At 43.1% G+C, this 20556-nt stretch overlaps 1 protein-coding gene across 1 annotated transcript in view; it reads left to right on the top strand.

The window, feature by feature from the left end:
- Nucleotides 1–3285, top strand: part of tm9sf2 (transmembrane 9 superfamily member 2) — a 34609-nt gene extending 31324 nt beyond the window's left edge. The window contains exon 16 of the mRNA XM_055636661.1: nt 1607–3285. Coding sequence (XP_055492636.1) covers nt 1607–1674 — 68 coding nt within the window. The 3' untranslated portion in view covers nt 1675–3285. The remainder of the gene's footprint in view (nt 1–1606) is intronic.
- The last annotated feature ends 17271 nt before the right edge of the window (nt 3286–20556 follow it).

The following is a 20556-nucleotide window of genomic DNA, read 5'->3' as shown; positions in this document are numbered from 1 at the left end:
CAGGCCCTTCGGCACGATTCATCCAAGTTTGCCCACATCTGACCATATCCCTCTAAACCTTTACTATTCATGTACCTGCCTAAATGTATTTTAAATGTTATTGTACCAGCTTCAAATGCTTCACTTGGCAGCTCATTCTTATATCCACCAGCCTCTGTGTGAAAAGTTGCCCCTCAGATTCCTATTAAATCTTTTCCCTCTCACATTTAACCTGTGTCCTCTAGTTCTTGATTCCCCCTATCCCTGGGATAAATGAATTTATCCTACCTATTCACCTCTTTATTTTGTACATGTCTGTAAGATCACCCCTCAGCTTTGTGTGCTTAAAGGAATAAAATCCTAGTCTGCCCAACCTCTCCCTATAGCTCAGACCCTGGGTCTTGGTAACATCCTTAAAAATCTGCATTCTTAACAGCTTAATAGCATCTTTCCTATCGAAGTGTGACCAAAACTTGAGTACAATACACCAATTCATCACATCTTGTACAATTGTAACATTACATCCCAACTTCTATATTCAGTGTTTGATGAAAGCCTGCGTGCCAAAAGCCTTCTTCACCACCTCTTCTACCTGTGACACCAATACAAAATACGCATTTGTACTACTCCTAGATCCCTCTGTCCTACAACACATGCCAGGGTCCTGCCATTCACTGTGATGGTCCTGCCCTGATTTGACTCCCCAAGATACAATATCTCACACTTAATCTGAATTAAACTCCATTAGCCTTAGCCCACTTGCCCAGCTGATCAAGATCCTGCTGTAATAATTCTTAAAAGTAGGACTAGGAGTGGACCATACAGCCTCCGAAGTCCCTTCTGCTATTTAACGGAATCTTCACATTTAACAATATCAATGAAATCCTGCCACCTCACACCCCCACCCCCCAGTGCATGGGATGGAAGGATTTCCATTCAAGATCCAGTGTGCTGTCTGGCATTTTACAAAAGCTAATTAACCTACTAACCTGCACGTGTTTGGAATGTGGGAGGAAACTGGAGGACCCGGAGAAAACCCACGTAGTTACAGGGAGGACATACAATCTCCGTACAGACAACACCTGTAGTCAAAATCAAACCCGGGTCTCCGATGCTGTAAGGCAGCAACTCCACTGCTGCACCACTGTGCCGCCCTTAAGTTATGAGGATACATCTGTAATTCTACTCTTGAGGCTGACAGTGCACCAGCCTATGTCACAAATGCTCTACATATGTTTGTTCAGTGAAGAGGAAGAAACAGATTCAGGAACTGTTCAGTGCTGTGGTTTGTGGAGGTGCCCTGCTGTTAAGTCAGTGATTTACTTGCCTGAGGCACCGGCATTCCTGTTGCATTCCAGGTCATTGGTCAGCCTCAGCAGGGAGAATGCCACTAGCTGCAAGATAGATCTCTTTGATTCACAGCTGGGTTGTGGCAAGGTATCATAGGCAATATGCTGGTAAAACATCAGTGGTCTTGAAGAGAACGGAAATTATATCATTTACGTTTCTTAGCTAGAATCACTGGAGGAAAAATTAAACAAGAAATCAGTAATAAAATCGGGCATTTTTATGCATCTGTATATCACTAATGTCAGCAAACAGCTTATTTTAGCTTCTTTTTTTCCAGGAACTATTGGGTTTTTCGCATGTTTCTGGTTCGTGTCCAAGATCTACAGTGTTGTCAAGGTGGATTAAAAGAATTACCTTTGAGGAAATATACATATGTTTAACAGGACTTGCGTTTACCAAATGGAGTTGATAACCTGCAGATGGATGAATCTGGTTGACTCAGAAGAACTGTTGTACAGAATACTGACACAGCATTTATATTTCATATTCTAAAACTTGTTAGGCTAAAAGCAGTTTGGAACAATTAGACCTCTATTGGGTTTGGAGAAAAATATCTCCAGTTCATCATTTATGTTGAATCAGATTTGAAATATGTTGCCTTTCCATTTATATATTGTGCTTCAATTTGTACAATTACTTTGAAAGACACGTGTGAAACAATAATGCTTAAGTAAATTGTACACACTTTCTGCTTGGAATGAAGATCTCTAATATTTGAAAGCTGAGAACAATACACTGAAAGTCTGGTTTCTAATAGTTTAATCAGAAATCTATTTTGTGATTTTCTTTCCATACTTTCCTACTTTTTTGATTAATTGGTTTGAAGGATGACACATTTAAATGTATGGGCAGTTAAGTCTGCATGACTTTCCTCCTTTGGCCTTAATACCGTGAGGTATTGAGAACTTTTGTTTTAACAGTTGCAGAGACAGGCAACTCAGTTGACCATGTAAATGATTAATGCACTATTTTCTGGGGTACAATTTCAAAGTCATTATTTACAGAGCTTTTCATAATTTATTGGTGTTGCGATGCTAACAATACTGTCTCTTCGTTGTTGGCTGTGTTGCCATGGTGAATCAATCACCACGAGAGAAAAATGAAAAGTACCTGGGTGTCCAATGATATATATTTATGTAAAGTTGAACCTTGAATGGATTGTTGAACAATTTGAATCCCCAGGACTTCCTGACTTGCTCCATTGATCACTGTACTTTCCCTCTTTCTCGCTGGTACTTTTTTTTCTTAATCCTGTTTTTGCTACTACAAAGATGTCTATTGCCTAACTCGATGAAAACGATAATATCTTCTTAAATTGTCTTTGCAAATTCCTTGCAATCCTGTTTCAACTGTTTTGCTCATTACGCTTCAAAATATTTTCCCACTTGCAAACTTGCGGTGTCACCCTCTGAAGCGGAAAGAAGGTATAAGGATTTTATTTAACGGCAAAGAATAAATGTTACTACAAGATATAAAGGAAGCCAGACTGTAGAGGTGGATATCCTTGGCGTGGAGAGGTGAGAAGAGAGTAAAACTGTGAAAAATCAACGGTGTTTTTGTCGCACTCCTAATTTTTTTTTCTCTCTTGATTCTTTGTTACACATACATAATATTATGGAATTAAATTAAGAGGATTAATTTTACTCCTTAGCTCTATATTTGGAGGTGAAGGTTTACCTTTGTGATTTTGTTCTCCTTTAGATGGTTATTTGAAGATTTGACGGGAATACGTTTATTGTAAATAATGTTTTCTATGACAGAGCAATGGTGATTTGATTTATGAAGAATAACTTAAATATGCTTTAAGAAGGTTATGCTGTTTTTGTTAATGGTACATTTTTTAATGGGTGGTCATTGTTGAATACGGTATCTTTATATTTTTTAATGATTTGGGAAGAAACTATGGCTAACAGTTTTCAAAATTCAGTCTCGTTGAATAAACTTTGTAAAAAAGAACATTTATGCTTTGCTGATTTATAAAAAAAAAAAAAAAACATGGAAAATTAGTGGTTTGGTTTAATCACAAAATCATAGAAAACATACAACGTACAACAGTAGCCCATTTGGCCAATTGTGCCTGCACCTAACACAGAAAGAGCTGTCTTGCTAACCCAGCAGCCGGGGCCAAATCCCAGCAACATTTAATGATGATCACAACCTGAAATGTCGCCTGTCCACCCTGTCGCCTATCTCCACAGATGCTGCCTGATCTGCTGAATTACTCTAGCACTTTCAGTCTTGCTCGGTATTCCTGTAAATCTGCTATGCAGCCTGTCCAGTGCAATTTTTCCCTGTAATTTGTTAACCAGAACTATACGTAACTCTTAAGCAGAATCCCAACCTAAGACCTTGACTGTCCACATTCCTCTACACATACTGCTTGACCCGCTGAATTCCTCCAGCAGGTTGTATTTTGGTATACAGCACTCGGCCTGGTTATTATGTACATTTGGCACACTGTCCCTGCTCTTGTCTTGTTGATCAGCTCTACTGCCTTTAAGGATCTGTGAATGTATACTCCCAAGTCCCACAGTTCTTTCCCACTTGAGTCCTCTCACTTATTGCACACAGAGGCTCCCTGGGATACAGAAGACCTGATCTACGGAAATCTGACATTGCACAAATTTACCGATAAATGTTTTAATTTTTTTTTTCCCTGAAGAGCGTTACAGAAATGCAAGCTAGTATTTATTAAAAACTAGAGAGTGTATATGTCATAGTTTAATTATGGGTCGTGTTAGAGTAAATAGAAAATACCCAATGAAATGAAAGAATTATAGAAAGTGTATGCAGTTATATGATAGCTTTGTAGTGCAGTGAATAGATGCTGTTCCATGACATGGGACCATTTTACTCTGATAATAGCCTCTAGTTGACAATCCTACATCATTTGAATTTGTGAAACTAGTTTCATGGGTGAGTCATTGGGTGGGTTTGTAGAAATCTACTGCATTAATATCAATAACAATATCAATAAGAAAAGATTAACAGTGGCTATAAACACTCAGGAACATTTTGCATCACTAAATACAGTATAAAAGTACACCATTCCTGTAGGATTGAGATAAACAAACTCTGCTGTCCACGTCCCAACTTGTATTAAAGCCCGTCTTGCCAATCACATCTTACTGACCTGCACTGCATACTTTGTCTTTTTTGCTCAAGATTCCAGTATCTACAATCGCCTGTGTTTCCTAGGAATCCTCTTCGATGAGTTGCAATATGCAGCCAACAGGTGCAATTTCATACATGGTGTTTGAGCTCCAATGCATAAATGACTCATGTCGGTGGATCACCAGCTTCCTGACAGAGGAAGCAGCATGTGAGGCTGGGAAAGGACACCTTGGACCTGCAAACGCTCAGCATAGGAGCACCTCAAGGCTGCGTACTCTCTCCTCTACTCTCTCTACACCAACGACTGCACCTCCACAGACACCTCTGTCAAGCTTCTCAAGTTTGCGGACGACACAACCCTGATTGGACTGATCCAGGATGGGGAGGAATCTGCCTACAGACAGGAGGTGTCACAGCTGGCGTCCTGGTGCCGTAGCAACAACCTAGAGCTCAATGCTCTTAAGACAGTGGAATTGATTGTAGACTTTAGGAGAGCTCCCTCTCACCCCACTCGCCATCAACAACACCATAGTCACGTCTGTGGAGCATTTTAAGTTCCTGGGAACCATCATCTCTAAGGACCTTAAGTGGGGGGCTACCATCGAGTCCACGGTCAAAAAGGCACAACGGAGGATGTACTTCCTACGGCAGCTGACGAAGCACAATCTGCCACAGGCAATGATGGTCCAATTCTACACGGCCATCGTAGAGTCTGTTCTCACCTTCTCCATCATGGTCTGGTTTGGCTCAGCCACCAAGCACGACACCTGGAGGCTGCAGCGAATTGTCCGATCAGCTGAGAAGGTTATTGGCTGCAACCTTCCCTCCATTGATGAACTGTACACTGCAAGGGCCAGGAAGCGAGCGGGCAAGATCATCTCGGACCCCTCTCACCCTGGCCACAAACTCTTTGAATCACTTCCCTCTGGAAGGCGACTCCGGATTGTCAAAGCCGCCACAGCCAGACATAAGTTTTTATCCACGAGTTGTTGCTCTACTCCACAGCCAAAAATCTGTAGCCTCCCTTTGGTGGTGCAGGCTTGAAGGGCCGAATGGCCTACTCCTGCACCTATTTTTTATGTTTCTATGATCTGGTGTTTTGTTGGTTCACATGCTTAATCAACGGTGTTTTATCATTAATGTTTTATTATTATTAATGTTTAGTGTTTTCTGAATCATTCGTAACTGTCACTGTACTGGACTCGCTGGATGTCCCTATCCAGCTATCTAGCAAGTTAAACAAGTAATCCAATAAAGACCCGTAGACACGAGATGTTGTTGATTCTTTACTGTTTTCAACTGTAAAACTGTAACATACAAGCAGAAAGGGAAACCGCATATTTAGTAACGTTATACACTTGGTATAGAAACATAAACTATGATGCCACCACTAAATACGATGCTGTTATGTAAGAAGCCAGCCAGGGCACATGAAACATTCTTAACTGTTAATAATAGCAATGCTGCACAATAACGTATAAAGCTGCTGTTACACAAACATGATTACTCACAGACAATGCGTCTAACAAACTGGTGCGGTAGGATGGCAGAAATTACACACTAGAATTACAGTGTGCACCATGCGGTACTGTCCCTGAGCTGGGCTTCCTGGCTTATGACAACTTCCTGCCTAACAGGAAAGGTAACCCAAAGCTGTAGGAACCTGAATATCCAGCAGGTGGCATTAATATCTGCAAACAGAAAGTGGTCCAGCACAGTCACAGTGTGTCTTGTTACTTGTGGGCGGAGCACCAAGGAAAATTCCTTGTATGTGAATACTTGGCCAATTAACTTACTGACTTCATTAAAGCACACACGACTCGTGGCCTTGTACTCAACATCAGCAAGATCAAAATCCTCTACTAACATGTAATGAGGCAACTGCCTGCGCTCCCTTATTGGCCTTTCCAAAATGCATCATCTTGCATTTCTCTGCCCCTCTCACTAGACCATGCATATCTTCCTGCAGCTTAAAGCTTTCCTCACTGTCAACAACATGACCAACTCTTATGTCATCATTTGTCATGACCTGATATTTAAATCCAAATTGTTAGTAATTAGTACACGTCAGCCCAGCTGAATGTTATTGGTAACATAATTGTAAAAACACCTTTTCTAACATATCGGGGTCTTTCATAACACGTGGAATGTGCCACACCAAAGTAAAGGGCAGAGTTAAGTAGAACTACGACACAGAATGATGAAAGTAGTTCGATTAGTTTTTAAGGAGTAGAAACATGGGCATGGATAAGAACCACCTTGCTCCACCCTCTTCCCTCATCTCCCTTTAGCATCTTTCTTCCTTCTACTACATCCATTTGATGAAAGGCCTTGACTTAACACACCATCTGTCCATTTTCCTCCACAGATCCTGCTTAGCCTGCTAAGTCCCTTCAACACTTTTTGCTCAATATTCCAGCAGCTGCAGCCTTTTTGCATCTCTTAAGCAGGGGCCGCGTAGCGTTTTTGAAAGTGGGGGGGGGGGGGGGGGGGGTCTGCGCGATCACTGGCCTTGGGGGTACTCGGTGAGGGAGGGGGTGACCCCCCCCCCACGTTAGGGACTTTTTAAAATTTGATATATCATGTTTTTGTGCATTGTAGAAGTATGATTTCAATTTTTTGTTTTAAGTATTTATAAGATAATGTAGGGCCTACACGAGAGATAAGAGCAGGAGATTATTTTTGTTATTGTTTGACCCCAAAAACTGAGGGATAATACTACAGGCCATACCCCCCCCCCCCCCCCCCCCCCCAGGATTGATGCCAGTGCCTTCCACGGTACAGACAATTTGACGACAAAACTTTTAAATGTGTTATAATGTCGTGCTATTTTTTTTGTTTGTAGTTGGAAAAAGAGACAAGAAATAATCATAACATTTCCTGATTTTGCAAAGTTCACTACATTCTGTGGCAGAGAATTCCACAGGTTCACAACTCTCTGGGTGAAGAAAGTTTGTCCTCATCTCAGTCCTAAATGGCCTACCCCTTATTCTTAAGCTGTGACCCCAGGTTCTAAACTCTCCCAACAATTGGGAATGGGAACATTTTTCCTGCAGTTACAGTAGGTGAAAATCTAGCAGGCAAACAGGATGCTTTCTCCAACCATCCCCATTTGAAGGTCACTATCTTCCACCGCTTCTACCCACTGCTTGGTTCCTACTGCCAGCAGCCACTGGTTGTCCTCCAGGATGCACCGAGCCGCTGCCTGGTCCATGCCGGTCCCAGGGCGAATTCGGAACAGAGACAGCGGCGCAACGCTTCCGACGCCTCCGACAGCCCGAGACTCTTGCACTGAGGCTGCTCCATGGCCGGAGCTACATCGAGCGACTCGCCAGCCCGGCAAACACTGACCAGCCCCGGCTCCCCGTCTGCAAATGCCCCGGTCGCTGCTTCTGCTTCCATCCCTCCCTCCGGCCCGGCTCCCCAACACACACAACCAGGTTGCTCAGAGCACAGCAGCGCCTCGTCCAAAGCCAGAGACATTGAAACATGTCTAGGCAAAAACGTGGGGGGCTGTAGCCCCCCCCCCCCCACCCCGGTCTGCAGCACATGTTAAGAATCCTCTTTCTTGAGTTGCAATATGCAGGAAGCACAAATTCGTGCACACTCTGAAGTCGATGCATCATCAATAATTCATTCACTAAAGTCATCAATGACTCTTTCACTAAAGCCTTCAAGACTAATGGCCTTGCTCTCAACATTGGTAAAACCAAAGTCCTCTACTAATGTCCGCCCCACTGCATATTGTTCACAGCGAGACCCTGTAACATCATGGACTCTTCCCATACCTCAGGACCCACCTCATGTTGCAGACAAATGAAAATAACCATAGCCTCCAATGCATCAACATCGGTTTATGAAAATAAAGACATTGGATGTGCCAAGTCTACTGGGCAGCAATGAGCCCTGTCTGCCTTGTTGGCTCAGAACTGAACGATCTAGAGCAGGCATCTCCAAGGACTGGAAAAATACCACAAATTGTCCCTGCAAAATCCTCCATATTTACCAGAAGGATAAATGAATATACTTGGTATAGCGTACAAAGTGATACGTTTCACAAAGCATCATTGAGTATATGCGGTTCCTAGATGCAGCAGCTGTGTCAAATTTGGCTCTGTTTCATTATATGCTATGGCCATTTAACCGTAGAATGTCACTTTGCCTGCATTTACAGAAATCATTTTATTTAATGTTCCATCCATTAGTTCATTAATTCTTGACTGCTATTTTAATTGTGCATTATTTGACATTTGTGTCAAATGTTTTTATGTGGTTTAAATAAACTTATATTTTTTTATTTATCCACACTATTTTTTGCTCGAAAGTGTGTGATGCCTTTCACGATATTTTAATAGCACATATTTGAATTGAATTTGAATTTTTTTCAGCTTTAAGAAGGATTCATGTTGAGTCTTTTGCATTTCAGATCCCTGCAGTTTAATGAGCTTGATGTGTCTTTATTTGCATCAGTCCTATTAATGCCTCCAGTGTAGACCTCTTTACACTGGCAAATGTAATGATTTTGTCATAAACCTGCGTTAATGGTCACAGCAGAAAGTAGATTAATTGAATATTTTGTGTGCTCACATGGTTCATAAGTATTTGAGTTCGCTAAGTGGGGAGGGAAGGGCAACAACCATAAACTGCTTTTCTGGAATAATGTAGAGTACACTGCAGAGAAACAGGCTGTCTGGCTTACCTTGATCCTGGTGGCATTTCTGCTACGTGTGCACCTCCTTCCACCCTATTCCCTTCCTTGAGCATTTGCCTAGATTCCCTGAAATGAACCTACCTCAACCATGCCCTACAGAAGTGAGTTGCACATTCTCCCTACTCTGCATACACAGAATCAGACCATTTATGCACCGTCCGGCAGTTGGCTTGAAAGCTCGTACCACACATTCAAGCACAGCTTCTCCCCACTGTTATCATACTACCTAATGGACCTTCTATTAGCTAAGAGTGTAGTATTGATCTTCCAACTTACCTCACTGCCCTTGCACTTTTATCTGCACTCTCACTGTAACTGTAACACTATATTCTGCACACTGCTATTTTTCTCTTTACACTACCTGTTGAACTTGTGTAATGACTTGATTGTACTTGAGTAAAGTATGATTTAACGGGCTAGCATGCAAAGTTTTTCACTGTATCTTGGTACATATCACGATAATAAACCAATACAAAACTAGTCCATAATTCTCTTGAATTATTTTTTGATTCATGGAGTGTCCAATCGTCTATGGGCACTGGGGGAGAGGGACATTGGTTTGCCGGCCGAGCCAGTCGAGGGCGATGGAGGAGACCCTGCAGCGGCCTGCGGCTTACCCGGATTGGGAGCTACTCCAGTACATCAAGCACTTGGACTTTTTGTAAATCGTGATTAAAAAATGGCGATGTATGATTATGCAAATATAATGACACTGCAGTGCATGCGAGACAATAAAGAACCGTTGAACCATTGCTGTGGTTTGCTGAGCACACTGATCCCATCTGTAGCTATGTTTAGAAATGCACTCGGCCTTAAGGAGGTATCTCAAGCCACTGGATGTTGCAACCACAACATGCTCCAAATCCTATCCGTCAATGTCAGTGCCCTGTTCCCGGTAATGGTTTATTACTTAACGTGATCTGAGACACAGTAAGAAACGTTGTTTTTCATTCTATCTAGGCAATTATACCACACATGGATTACATCGGGTAATGAAAGCATGAAAATGGGGTGTATAATATAGTGTTGCAGCTATGGAAAAATTACAGGTTAAGAAAAGTGCAAGGGCTGCAACAAGGTAGATTGGAAGATCAGTTTCAACTTATTGCATGAAAGGTCCATTCGAGTGCCTCAAACTTTTGTATCTTCTGATCGATGGGAGATTGGGCAAGCAAGAACGATGGAGGTATGAGTGGTTGTTGGTTATCTTAGCTGATTTCCTGAGGTAGCATGAAGTATAGATAGTCAAGGGAGGAGAAACTAGTTTGTTTGATGGACGACTGTTCACAACACTATTTCCCGTGGTCCTGTGCAGAGCAGTTGGTGTATCAAGCTGTAATGCATCCGGATAGAATGATTTCTGTGCTGCCTCTGTATTGATACAGACTGGGGTGTGTACTCTACCCTGCTTCCTGATGTTGTTTACAAGTTCCTTTGTTTTTATGACATTGAGGGAGAAGCGAATGGACGATGTCACTCACTCCTAACAGCCTCAATGCCATGCACCCAGATGTCAGATCAGTGTTCCTGAGAGTGAAACCACAGCATGGAGTCTTCAGCCATGTAGCAGGAGTATTTGAGGTAATCTTTAACCTCCCCCTACTCCAAACTGAGATCCCTACCTCTGTTAGGAAAACCACGCTCAAGCATTGCCTAAGAAAACCAAGGTGATGTGCCTTATAATAATAATAATAACTTTATTTATAAAGTGCATTTAGACAACATCAGTTACCACAAAGTGCTGTACATGGGAAGTCAACAAAAAGTTATTACAAACTACTAAAACCATTAAGACGACAGGACTATAAAAACAGTAAAAATTAAAAGACATTAAAAGCACTAAAACAGGAACAAAGTCTCAGCCAGTGTCGAAAGCCAGTGAATAAAAGTGAGTTTTTAGGGAGGATTTAAAGATGGACAGACAGTGAAGGGGCCTGTCTGATCTGCAGCGGCAAGGTGTTCCAGAGTGCCGGGGCAGCAACAGAAAAGGCTCTATCCCCTCTGAGCCTTAATGACTATCATCCACTCTCTCCGACAACCAAAACCATGAAGTGCTTCAAGAGGCTGGTCGTGGCACACATCAACTCCAGCCTCCCTGACAGCCTTCATTCACTGCAAACGGTTCACAGCAGACTCAACCCCCCAGGTCAAGTTTAGTTTAGTTTATTATTGTCACGTTAGCAAGGTATGATACGTTTTTTGTTGTTGCCTGCTATCCATTTAACAAAAAGACTACATAGACTATAAAGCCTATACAATCAAGCTGTTTAAGATTCAAGATCAGTGATAGGTCCCACAACAGTGGTGTCGTCAGCGAACTTGATGATGGAGTTCACACTATGACCAGCTACGCAGTCATGAGTATAGAGTGAGTACAGCAGGGGGCTGAGCACGCAGCCTTGAGGAGCTCCCGTGCTGATTGATATCGAGGCTGACACATTTCCACCAATACGAACAGTCTGGTCTGTTGATGAGGATTGACACCTGGAAGTATGATGTTGTGGCGATCAGTGAAACATGGTGGCAGGAGGGCTGTGATTGGAAACTAAATATTCCAGGATTTCGTTGCTTCAGGTGTGATAGAATTGGAGGGGCAAGAGGTGGAGGTGTTGCATTGCTTGTCAGGGAAGATATTACATTAGTGCTTTGGCAGGATAGATTGGAGGGCTCGTCTAGGGAGGCTATTTGGGTGGAACTGAGAAATGGGAAAGGGGTAGCAACACTTATAGGGGTGTATTATAGACCGCCAAATGGGGAGCGAGAATTGGAAGAGCAAATATGTAAGGAGATCGCAGATATTAGTAGAAAGCACAAGGTAGTGATTGTGGGAGATTTCAATTTTCCACACATAGACTGGGAAACACATTCTGTAAATGGGCTGGATGGTTTGGAGTTTGTAAAATGTGTGCAGGATAGTTTTTTGCAGCAATACATAGAAGTACCTACTAGAGAAGGGGCGGTGCTGGACCTCCTGTTAGGAAATGAGACAGGTCAGGTGGCAGAGGTATGCGTTGGGGAACAGTTCGGGTCCAGTGATCACATACCATTAGTTTCAATATAATTATGGAGAGGGTCAGAACTGGAGAAAGGCTAACTTTGAGGAGATGCAAAAGGATTTAAAAGGAGTGAACTGGGACATTTTATTTTATGGGAAAGATGTGGAAGAGAAATGGAGGACAACCAACATTTAAAGGTGAAATTTTAAGAGTACAGAATCTTTATGTCCCTGTTCGGTTGAAAGGAAATAGTAAAAATTGGAAGGAGCCATGGTTTTCAAGGGAAATTGGACATTTGGTTTGGAAAAAGAGAGAGATCTACAATAATTATAGGCAGCATGGAGTAAATGAGGTGCTTGAGGAATATAAAGAATGTAAAAAGAATCTTAAGAAATAAATTAGAAAAGCTAAAAGAAGATATGAGGTTGCTTTGGCAAGTAAGGTGAAAGTAAATCCAAAGGATTTCTACAGCTATATTAATAGCAAAAGGAAATCGAGGGATAAAATTGGTCCATTAGAGAGTCAGAGTGGCCAGCTATCTGCAGAGCCAAAAGAGATGGGGGAGATATTGAACAATTTATTTTCTTCGGTATTCACCAAGGAGAAGGATATTGAATTATGTGAGGTAAGGGAAACAAGTATAGTAGCTATGGAAACTATGAGATTCAAAGAAGAGGAAGTACTGACACTTTTGAAAAATATAAAAGTGGATAAGTCTCCAGGTCCGGACAAGATATTCCCTAGGACATTGAGGGAAGTTAGTGTAGAAATAGCAGGGGCTATGACAGAAATATTTCAAATGTCATTAGAAATGGAAATAGTACCATATGGATAGGCATATGGATGAGAAGGGAATGGAGGGTTATGGTATGAGTGCAGGCAGGTGGGACTAAGGGGAAAAAAAAGTTGTTCGGCACGGACTTGTAGGGCCGAGATGGCCTGTTTCCGTGCTGCAATTGTTATATGGTTATATATGGTTAGTACCGGAGGATTGGCGTACTGCGCATGTTGTTACCTTGTTTAAAAAGGGTTCTAATAGTAAACCTAGCAATTATAGACCTGTTAGTTTGATGTCAGTGGTGGGAAAATGAATGGAAAGGATACTTAGAGATAATATATATAAGCATCTGGATAAACAGGGTCTGATTAGGAAGTCAACATGGATTTGTGCCTGGAAGGTCATGTTTGAAGGTTCAAAGGTTGGGTAGTAATGGTGGAGTAGCAAGATGGATTCAACAGTGGCTGAATGGGAGATGCCAGAGAGTAATGGTGGATGGCTGTTTGTTAGGTTGGAGGCCGGTGACTAGTGGGGTGCCACAGGGATATGTGTTGGGTCCACTGTTGTTTGTCATGTACATCAATGATCTGGATGGTGGTATGGTAAATTGGATTAGTAAGTATGCAGATGATCTAAGGTAGGTGGGGTTGTGGATAATGAAGTAGATTTTCAAAGTCTACAGAGAGATTTATGCCAGTTGGAAGAGTGGGCTGAAGGATGGCAGATGGAGTTTAATGCTGATAAGTGTGAGGTGCTACATCTTGGCAGGACAAATCAAAATAGGACGTACATGGTAAATGGTAGGGAATTGAGGAATGCAGTTGAACAGAGGGATCTAGGAATAACTGCACAGTTCCCTGAAGGTGGAATCTTATGTAGATAGGGTGGTAAAGAAAGCTTTTGGTGTGCTGGCCTTTATAAATCAGAGCATTGAGTATAGAAGTTGGGATGCAATGTTAAAATTGTACAAGGCATTGGTGAGGCCAATTCTGGAGTATGGTGTCCAATTTTGGTTGCTTAATTATAGGAAAGATGTCAACAAAATAGAGAGAGTACAGAGGAGATTTACTAGAATGTTGCCTGGGTTTCAGCAACTAAGTTACAGAGAAAGGTTGAACAAGTTGGGTCTTTATTCTTTGGAGTGCAGAAGGTTAAGGGCGGACTTGATAGAGGTCTTTAAAATGATGAGAGGGATAGACAGAGTTGACGTGGATAAGCTTTTCCCACTGAGAGTTGGGAAGATTCAAACGAGGACATGACTTCAAGTTCAAGTGAGTTTATTGTCATGTGTCCCTGTATAGGACAATGAAATTCTTGCTTTGCTTAAGCACACAGAAAATAGTAGGCATTTACTACAAAACGGATAAATGTGTCCATATACCATGATATAAATATTTACACACATGAATAAATAAACTGGTAAAGTGCAAATAACAGAAAGTGGTTATTAAAAATCAGAGTTTTGTCCGAGCCAGGTTTAATAGCCTGATGGCTGTGGGGAAGTAGCTATTCCTGAACCTGGTTGTTGCAGTCTTCACGCTCCTGTACCTTCTACCTGAAGGTAGCAGGGAGATGAGTGTGTGGCCAGGATGGTGTGGGTCTTTGATGATACTGCCAGCCTTTTTGAGGCAGCAACTGCAATAAATCCCCTCGATGGAAGGAAGGTCAGAGTCGATGATGGACTGGGCAGTGTTTACTACTTTTTGTAGTCTTTTCCTCTCCAGGGCGCTCAAATTGCCGAACCAAGCCACGATGCAACCGGTCAGTATGCTCTCGACTGTGCACCTGTAGAAGTTAGAGAGAGTCCGATTCTCCGTAATCTTGAGAATTAAGGGACAGAAGTTTAGGGGTAACATGAGGGGGAACTTCTTTACTCAGAGAGTGGTAGCTGTGTGGAATGAGCTTCCAGTGAAGGTAGTGGAGGCAGGTTCAATTTTATCATTTAAAAATAAATTGGATAGTTATATGGACGGGAAAGGATGGAGGGTTATGGTCTGAATGCAGGTAGATGGGACTAGGGGGAATACGTGTTCGGCACGGACTAGAAGGGCCGAGATGGCCTGTTTCCGTGCTGTAATTGTTATATGGTTATATGTCGAGGATCCAATTGCAGAGGGATGCGCAGAGACCCAGATCTGAGAGCTTGGTAACCAGCTTGGAGGGAATGATTGTATTAAATGCCGAGGTATAATCAATTAATAACAGCCTGACATATGAGTTTTTGTTGTCCAAGTGATCCAGAGCGGAGTGGCGAGCCAGCGAGATCCAGCATCCACCGTTGATCTGTTGGTGGTAGGCAAACTGCAGTGGGTCCAGGTTTTCGTCGAGGTAGGAGTTGATTTACGCCATGATCAACCTCACAAAGCACTTCATCACCATCAACCTTAGTGCCACTGGTCAATAGTCGTTGAGGCACGTCACCTTACTCTTCTTGGGCACTGGAATAGTTGATGCCCTTTTAAAGCAGGTGGGAACCTCAGACCTCAGAAGTGAGAGGTTGAAAATGTCTGTAAAAACTCCAGCCAGTTGGTCCGCACAGGTTTTTAGCACATGACCGGGTGTACCATCAGGTCCAGGTGCTTTTTCGAGGGTTCACCCCTCTGAAGGATTTTCTGATGTTGGCCTCTGTGACTGAGACTGAAATACCATCACAGCGAACAGGGGCTCGAGAAGGCACATCGGTGTTCACCCTACCAAAGCGTGCGTAAAACACATTGAGCTCGTCAGGGAGTGATGTTTTGCCGACATTCGAGCTGCCTCCTTATTTCGCCTTGTAGGAGGTGATTGCATTCAGCCCCCGCCACAGCTGCCGAACATCTGCCTCATCCTCCAGCTTGGAGCAGAAGTTCCTTTTGGCCTTTTTGATGGCCTTACCAGTTTGTATATTGGCTTCATGTAGACCACTGTATCATCAGACATGAATGCCTGGTGTCTGGACTTCAGAAGAGTGCAGATCTCAGAGTTCATCCAAGGCTTCTGATTGGGAAACACTTGGAAGATCTTTGTAGGGATGCAGCCCTCTACACATTTCTTTATGAAGTCTGTAACGACTGTGGCATATTCGTTCAGGTCCGTTGTCGAGTCCTTGAACATTGGTCAGTCGACAGACTCCAAACAGTCCTGGAGTTGTTTCTCTGCCTGCCCGACCAGCTCTGTACTGTCCTCACCTCTGGGGGTGTGCTCTTCAATTGCTGCCTGTAGGCAGGAAGAAGCAGCACCGTGGTATGGTCGGATTTACCGAAGTGAGGGCAAGGGATAGAACGATAGGCATTCTTGATGGTGGTGTAGCAGTGGTCGAGGGTGTTGGTCCTCTGGTGCAGCAGGAGACATGTTGGTGGAAGTTAGGGAGTGATTTCTTTAGGTTTGCTTTATTGAAGTCCCCAGCAATGGTGGTAAATCCTCGGGGTAAGATGTCTGGTGTGTGTTGACCACGACGTGCAGCTCCTCCAGTGCCAGACGGACGTCTGCTTGGGGTGGGATGTAGACCGCGGTCAGGATGATGGAGGTGAATTCCCTTGGGAGGTAGAAGGGACGGCACTTCACCGCCAGATGTTCGAGGTGTGGAGAGCAGGAGTTGGACAGGACTGCCACGTCTGAGCACCACGCAGAGTTGACCATGAGGCAGACGCCCCCTCCTCTCCCTTTCCCAGATGCCTGCGTACGGTCCATACGGTGGATGGAGAAACCTTCAGGCTGGACCGCTGAGTCTGGGGAGCTGGGGGTGAGCCATGTCTCTGTGAAACAGAACACAGAGCATTCCCTCAGCTCCCTTTGATAAAGCAGCCTTGCCCTTAAGTCCTCCACTTTGTTTTCTAGTGACTGTACGTTGGCCAATAGGATAGTAGGAAGTTTACAGTGCACAGATGCAGGATAAAAGGAATAAGGTATAGTGCAAGATAAAGTCCAGTAAAGTCTGATTAAAGATAGTCTTAAGGTCTCCACTGATGTAGATGGTAGCTCAGGACCGCTCTCTAGTTGATGATAGGATGGTTCAGTTGCCTGATAAAAACTGGGAAAAACTGTCTCTGAATCTGGAGGTGTGCGTTTTCACACTTCTGAAGCTCTTACCTGGGGTGAATGGGAGAAGAGGGAGTGACCGGGGTGAGACTCGTCCTTGATTATGCTGGTGGCCTTGCCGAGGCAGTGTGACTCTCCCCATTATTGAGCTGTTGATCACATTCAGCCAGTTCCAAAGGCAGTCCATGCCTGAAAAAAGCTCTGAGAATAGCTAAGGACAAACTGCACCCCCTCCACACACACCTGGATCTCCTGCCATCAGGCAAGAGATACCGTAGCATCAAAGCCCGGACTACCAGACTGCTAAACAGCTTCCTACCACAGGCTGTGAGGCTGCTAAACAGTCACTCTGTACTCACAGTCACCTGATTCTGCGACTTTGCACGGACATTTTAATAACTCTGGCATTGGCCACTAAAAATCAGCTGCCCTGGACATTTTAAATGATTGTTTTTACTGTATTTTAATGTTGCTGTTTTACCTGCTTTTAACTATTTATACTATTATTATAGGAAGGATGTCAACAAAATAAAGAGAGTACAGAGGAGATTTACTAGAATGTTGCCTGGGTTTCAGCAACTAAGTTACAGAGAAAGGTTGAACAAGTTAGGGCTTTATTCTTTGGAGCGCAGAAGGTTAAGGGGGGACTTGATAGAGGTCTTTAAAATGATGAGAGGGATAGACAGAGTTGACGTGGATAAGCTTTTCCCACTGAGAGTAGGGAAGATTCAAACAAGGGGACATGACATGAGAATTAAGGGACAGAAGTTTAGGGGTAACATGAGGGGGAACTTCTTTACTCAGAGAGTGGTGGCTGTGTGGAATGAGCTTCCAGTGAAGGTGGTGGAGGCAGGTTCGTTTTTAACATTTAAAAATAAATTGGACTAGAAGGGCCGAGATGGCCTGTTTCCGTGCTGTAATTGTTATATGGTTACTGTTTCATCAGGGACTGGATTGTTTTTTACTGTTATTATGTATGAAATGTTTTAAGTTTCATGTGCGATGCTCTGGTATTCCCTGGGAAACATCTTCTCATTTTGCACTGTACATTGTTGCTTTGCAAGATGACAATAAAGGTTGAGGTTGATTGATTGATTGGTCATTTGCATGCCCAACACCAGACTCCCAAATCTGCCGCTCCAACCATGAGCGTACCAAGTGATTCCTTGAGATTCCCCGGAAAGAAGAACGTCCAGGAAGGAATGATGTACCGTGAGTCGTTATACCAGTAAAATGTGGACACACAGTAGAAAAGAGTGCACATCACCTCCAACACCTGCCAGCCCCATTCCCATTATGGCATGGTCTGTGTAGTTTATTGTCACGTGTACCAAGGTGCTGTGAAAAGCTTTTGTTGCATGCTAACCAGTTAGCGGAAAGATAATACAGAATTACAATCGAGCCATCCACAGTGTGCTGAAACGTGATAAAGGCAATAATATGAATAACAATTAGTCCCAGTAAAGTCAAGTCGTCAAATTTATTTGATCTAAGTCTGATCAAAGACAGTCCGAGGGTGTCCAATGAGGTAGAGAGTAGTTAGGACTGCTCCCTAGTTATTGGCAGGATAGTTGTTACCTGATATTTTCTGCCGCCCGTATTGGACTCTTCAGCCACCTCAGAACCCATGTAATGAAAATGGAGACATATCATTCTTGACACTTCTAAGGAAGTAGTAATTGTGCATAAGCGCAAATCATACAGTGGTACTTCTGCTCATTTTGAAGTTTTTGTAATATTCAGATGCTGGAAATACTTAAGGGCCTGTCCCACTTTCACAAGTTATTCAAAAATTCTCCCGCGTTTTCCCCTTGATTCAAACTCGCAGAATGTTCGTAACGAGTCCGTAGGAGGTTGCAGGAGTTCGTAGATAGATATATCGTAGCGGCCCATTATGCCAGCCGTAGGTACTGGTGGCATCAGGTAAGTCGGGACGTTTTTTCCAGCCCGATAGAAAATGTCCACAAGTAAAAAAGTGGGCGGGATGAAGGAAATTGCAACTTTTTACTCGTAAGGAGGGAATCGAAATAGTTGTGGGAATTCGTAGACGTACTCGTAGGAGTTTGTGGACATAGTCGTGGAAGGTCGTAGGAGTTCGTAGATTACCACGATCTTGATTTTTTTTTTAGGTCCTTTAAACTCGGCTGAGGTTTTGAATTAAGTCGTGAAAGTGGGACAGGCCCTTAAGGCTGTGGAGAGGCACTACTGCTGACATTTCATAACCCCGGTTTTGATATAAATTGCAAAACTCATCAACCTGGAACATTGTTTCAGTCTCACTGCTGCTGCCCGACGGACTGATCTTTGCCAGTATTCTGTCTTTATTTCTGTTTAATTAATATCACTGTTTACAGAGATTCAAAGAAATAAAATCTTCTAGTTTTATACTTCCATCTGATTTTAATGTTTTCTTAGACAATGCATTAAAAAAGAAAGTAAGATTTAGTTCTTGTGAACATTGTCCACATTTTGCTGCCTGTCACAGGAAATATTATTGCTGTATTTAACCTATGAAAGCCATTTGTGATTTTAAATAATCATATCCAAATCTCCTCACTCCTTCTTTCCCCTGCTCTCAGGAGAGTGATCCTAGATTTTCCATTGTCTCCATGTCACTGAAAATGTGGATCCCTGAAGGGCTGGAGAGATTTCATGATAAAAGGGATGGGGCTGCAAGTGAAAGGAAAATATGTGTCCAGTTGAGATGATGATGGAATTAGCAAAATCATTAGCATCTTCTGCTCTGCAGAAAAATTGAGGTATTGGTTATGATATGAAATTACTGAGCCCCCGAAGTCCAGAAGGTTGTAAAATGCCTAATCAAAAAATCATCTGCTGTTCCTTGAGCACACTGTGGGCTTTGCTGGATCAATGTGAAAAGCCAAGCTCAGTGTGGCACAAGGAATTAAGTAACAAAGTACCAGTTAATAATTTTGTGTCAGCCAAGGAGACGGCTTTAGGTGCGACAGATGCGTGACTGGGTTGTTTGGGATGTAGTGCTGGTCCAGTCCTGCGTGCACAGGTCCAGTCTCATTAAACAATGAATTATCCAGCTAATAATGTCAGTGTACTAAAAAATGTCAGTGGGGAGACTGGTCTGGAGGCGGGCAAGCTTGTGTCTAGATAAGTGAGGAAGCTTTTGTTGAGGGTGTGGATCTGGCGCCAAATCAAATTGTAGTAGAGTGTGTGTGTCCATTGCAGTGTGTGTGTGTGTGTGTGTGTGTGTGTGTGTGTGTGTGTGTGTGTGTGTGTGTGTGTGTGTGTGTGTGTGTGTGTGTGTGTCTGTCTGTCTGTCTGTCTGCCTGCCTGCCTGCCTGCCTGCCTGTCCTGCCTGCCTGCCTGTCTGTCTGTGTCTGTCTGTCTGTCTGTCTGTCTGTCTGTCTGTCTGTCTGTCTGTCGAAGGTCCTGTCTGAGCTGTGGGCGAAGGCCCAGGGCTGAGTTGGTGCCGGGTCGGCAACTCTGTAAACATACATGATTGCCGTCTTTTTCTTTACTTGCTTGGTAATTATATTTACTGATAATTAGTGAGTGCAACCGTGCAATCTTTTGTCATATCATTACATTAAGTTTATATGTTTCATTGTACTAATACACTGGGTTGTAGAGATAGG

The sequence above is a fragment of the Leucoraja erinacea genome, chromosome 6 (genome assembly GCF_028641065.1).
Source record: "Leucoraja erinacea ecotype New England chromosome 6, Leri_hhj_1, whole genome shotgun sequence".
Lineage (NCBI taxonomy): Eukaryota > Metazoa > Chordata > Chondrichthyes > Rajiformes > Rajidae > Leucoraja > Leucoraja erinaceus.
The sequence above is the reverse complement of the archived record's forward strand: the minus strand, read 5'-3'. Positions and strand labels throughout refer to the sequence as shown.